The following is a 4,125-nucleotide window of genomic DNA, read 5'->3' as shown; positions in this document are numbered from 1 at the left end:
CATAAAAATTATAAATTCAAATTTTTGCTTAGAAACATCATACAACTAAAGTTACACCTCCAACGACTAAAGTTACACTTAAAAGGGGTAAAGTTACACTCATAAAAATTATAAATTCAAATTTGTACTTAGAGACATCGTACAACTAAAGTTACATCTCCAACGACTAAAGTTACACTTAAAAGGGGTAAAGTTACCCTCATAAAAGTATATAAATTCAAATTTATACATAAAACCACCATACAACTAAAGTTACAGCTCAAACGACTAAAATTACACTCGTGAAACAATAAAATTACATATACTTTTGCTAAAATTACATAAATCAAATTTCTAAATTCAAATTTTTATATACACAATGACCTTAAAATGTAAAAAATACACTCATAAAGTAATAAATGACTAAAGTTACACTTATCAAGTAGTAAAGTTCCAGTCATAAAATGATTGGCTAAGAATAGGACTTAGGGACTCAACCAAATTTGTGGACTCATCTGAACCTATCTCTCTCTCTCTCTCTATATATATATGTGTGTGTGTGTGTGTGTGTGTGTGTGTGAAGTTTTGGGATTTCGCTATTATTAAAACAAACGATATTCTATTTACTAATGTACATATTTTATTTATCATGAAATATATTGATGATTTATGACTCCTAATCCTCCTATATACAAAGAGAATAAAACTTTTCTAAATTTTTCCCTCTAAAGTGCTCAAGCTTATATATGAAAACAAATTAGATTTTCATTTATTAACGCAATTTTTCATTTAAAAATAACATTTTCATCATTAAACTTAAAAATATAATCTTTTAACAAAAATAAAACAAAATTGATATAAAAGTATAATCTATACATAAATTGTTACTCCTATTATTAACTTCGTGACGAAAAAGAATTTATTAAAATAATTTGTGGTAGCTAAAATATTTTCATAAAAAACACACTCATTGAAATTACTCAAATCTCTTGATTAATTTTAAGATTAATTTTTATTTTTAAAATTCATGAGATATAAATCTAAATCTATAAGTATTATAGTAAAATTAAAAGGTCTATATATATCGCGCATTTGCGCGGGATCTACACTAGTAATACGAGTAAGAGGTTATAATTAATTCGTAAATTGTTAATTTCGTTGCATCCGTAGATCTCTAATTCCATCACCGAGTCTTTCATATTGATAAAAAAACATGGGATTCAACTATATCTCACGAATTGTATTGATTTGTATGTAATCCAATTTTTACCATATTTAATGAGAATATATTGTTAAACTTATCATATATGGGTTATTAATGTGTGCCCTTAGGGCACACGTTAGAAAGACCCAAATGAGAATATACTTGAGTATCTTATATGAATTTGTTGTTAAACTTACCATATATGGGTTATTAATGTTTGCCCTTAAGGCACACGTTAGAAAAACCCATCATATATGGGTTATTAATGTGTGCCCTTAGGACACACGTTAGAAAGACCCATATAAGAAACATCGTCTAACAAAAATTTCTACAACAAATCATGCTTTGTGTCGCATTTGCTATATAACTCATCATATCCTACGAAATTTTATGAATGCAACAAAGCTTACATTAATATGGAGTAATGTTTATGAAAAGACAGATAATAATTACTTTATATTTTATCGTTTTTCATTCTCTAATGTATATACTGAAAACCTAATATTTTTCACACTAATTTAATGTGAGACCGTGTTTATTTACATATAAAACATTTGTCTAAAAGAATTACCAAAGATTTGGCAAGATAAAAAACAAATATTTGAGTATTTGACCAACAAAAACTCATCCAAACAGTTTGTCAAAGCAATATCGGAGTATTTATTTGAAGATTTGAGTCCCACCATAAAAAGTCACAATAATCAAATCAAATAAAGTAGAAACCAGATTTTAGTCAATTACTGAACCGGTTCACATTAATCATTTTAAAACCAGACTTTAGAGACGCCGGTTCACCCTACGCGATTAATAACACGTCTACAGTATTCAAACCACTGAGTGTGACGGTCGAACATATAACTCAAAATTCCAATTTTACCCTTGACTTAATAAAAGATCGCAGCATTTTTTCAAGGGCTTTTATGGAAATAAATTATGGCCGGTTGTCTATAAATACGTTATTTTGTTCCATTGTATTGACGCTTAAGGATTTCAACGAAGTGATTAACAACATAATATAAACAAATTCCCTCGTGAATTCCTCTAAAAACTATCAAATTAATTTCCGATGGCGGTAATTGGATCAGCTCTACCATCTCACAGTCTACATGTGTGTCAAATGAAGCGGGTCGGGATTAGGTGTCGATCCACCGTGTTTAACTCGGTCCATACCGTTCAATCAACCAGTGAAAAAACCAGGACTCACTTGTCCAACCTTGAGAAGTTGTTACTACAAAAACAAATAACACCACAGCCTGTCAAGCCTGTTGATCCTGTGACAAATACTGGGCAGCAGCGGAGTGGCAGCCGCGAGAGACGGATACTTGAGAGACTCAACCTCTCGGGCTTATTGCCCCAGGGGATACCCGGTCTCGCGGCTGAGGTCTCCGCTGAAATGTCCCCCCACCGGCTGGCCCGACTGCAAAACTTATTATCGAAGCAGCCAGAGTACTCCCCTCGGAATCATCTTGGTGCCCGGTGGAGGGAGTACCACGGGGAGCGGGACTGGACGGGGTTGCTTGACCCTCTCGATGAGAATCTTCGTCGAGAAATTGTCAGGTATGGGGAGTTTGTTCAAGCCGCGTATCAATCCTTCCATGCTGACCCCGCCACTACTGAAGGGGGGATCAATGCATGGAGGGATGTTGAATTAATTGACAAGTCATACCATGTAACCAAGAGTTTGTATGCCACGTCATCCATTGGGTTACCGAAGTGGGTGGATGACGTGGCACCAGACCTAGGGTGGATGACCCAACGGTCTAGTATGGTTGGATACGTGGCGGTCTGCCATGATGAAAAAGAGATTGCTAGAATGGGAAGGAGGGACATTGTCATTGCCCTTCGAGGAACGTCCACGTGCCTCGAGTGGGCTGAGAATATGCGAGAATCACTCGTCCCAATGTACGATAAAATCAGTTCGGAAAACTCAAGCCTAGACTCCCAACAAGCTAAAGTAGAATGTGGATTTAACAGCTTGTTCCGGACCAAAGGCGAGCATGTACAGAGCCTAGCAGAATCAGTCCTACACGAGATAAAAAGACTAATGGAATTATACAAAGGTGAAACGTTAAGCATTTCAGTCACGGGACATAGCCTCGGAGCGGCATTATCTTTACTAGTAGGCAACGAAATTAGCACTTGTGTCACGAATGCTCCACCCGTAGCAGTATTCTCCTTCGGAAGTCCAAGAGTTGGAAACCGACCCTTTGCTAATCTAATCAAAAGTAACAACGTAAAAGTCCTAAGAATCGTCAACAACCAAGACGTCATTACAAGAGTACCGGGGATGTTCTTCAACGAAGAGACAGAGCGAACGTTAAAAAACAATAATGTACAATGGGTAGACACAATGGCATGGGCGTACGCACATGTGGGTACAGAACTACGAGTAGACACGAAAATGTCACCGTATTTGAGACCGGACGCGGACGTAGCATGTTGTCATGACTTGGAGGCGTATTTACACTTGGTAGATGGATTTATGGCAACAAATTGCCCTTTTAGACCAAATGCTAAAAGAAGTTTATTAAAGTTGTTGAGTGAACAAGGTGCGAATGTTAAGAAATTGTATAGGAGTAAATGTAAGGCTAAATCATTGACCCTTAAAATTGAGGGTGATGGAATTGTTTCCTTGTCTAATACTTTGTTGACTCCCTCCGTACAACGTGAATAACAACCCTTTTTTGGAAATTTTTTGGGTTTTTAATTTTTTCCTCCCTCCTATATTCATTCATTTGTTTGTTTATTTGCTGGGAAAAAAGGTGAGGTCGGAAATAGGTAGTACGTAGGAGTACTAGTGATTTTCAACCGGCCATAAAGAGAGATGGAAATTTTTAAACAAATTGTGAATTTTTGTGATGATATCCAAATCAATCCATGTTTTTGGTTGCAATATACGAGTAAAATATAATGCAAGTGACAAAGAAGCCAAGATAGAAGAC

At 35.7% G+C, this 4,125-nt stretch overlaps 1 protein-coding gene across 1 annotated transcript; it reads left to right on the top strand.

Moving 5' to 3' along the window:
- Positions 1-2,191: 2,191 nt before the first annotated feature.
- Positions 2,192-3,857, top strand: LOC141652209 (phospholipase A1-Ibeta2, chloroplastic-like). Its single transcript, XM_074459791.1, has one exon. It carries the CDS (start codon positions 2,250-2,252, stop codon positions 3,855-3,857), a length of 1,608 nt encoding a protein of 535 aa, XP_074315892.1. The 5' UTR covers positions 2,192-2,249.
- The last annotated feature ends 268 nt before the right edge of the window (positions 3,858-4,125 follow it).

Source organism: Silene latifolia, chromosome 4 (genome assembly GCF_048544455.1).
Source record: "Silene latifolia isolate original U9 population chromosome 4, ASM4854445v1, whole genome shotgun sequence".
In the NCBI taxonomy this organism is placed as follows: domain Eukaryota; kingdom Viridiplantae; phylum Streptophyta; class Magnoliopsida; order Caryophyllales; family Caryophyllaceae; genus Silene; species Silene latifolia.
The sequence above is the reverse complement of the archived record's forward strand: the minus strand, read 5'-3'. Positions and strand labels throughout refer to the sequence as shown.

Bases quoted from the DNA above. Each gene is read 5' to 3' on its own strand.
- LOC141652209 (XM_074459791.1), top strand. From the start codon at position 2,250: ATGGCGGTAATTGGATCAGCTCTACCATCTCACAGTCTACATGTGTGT.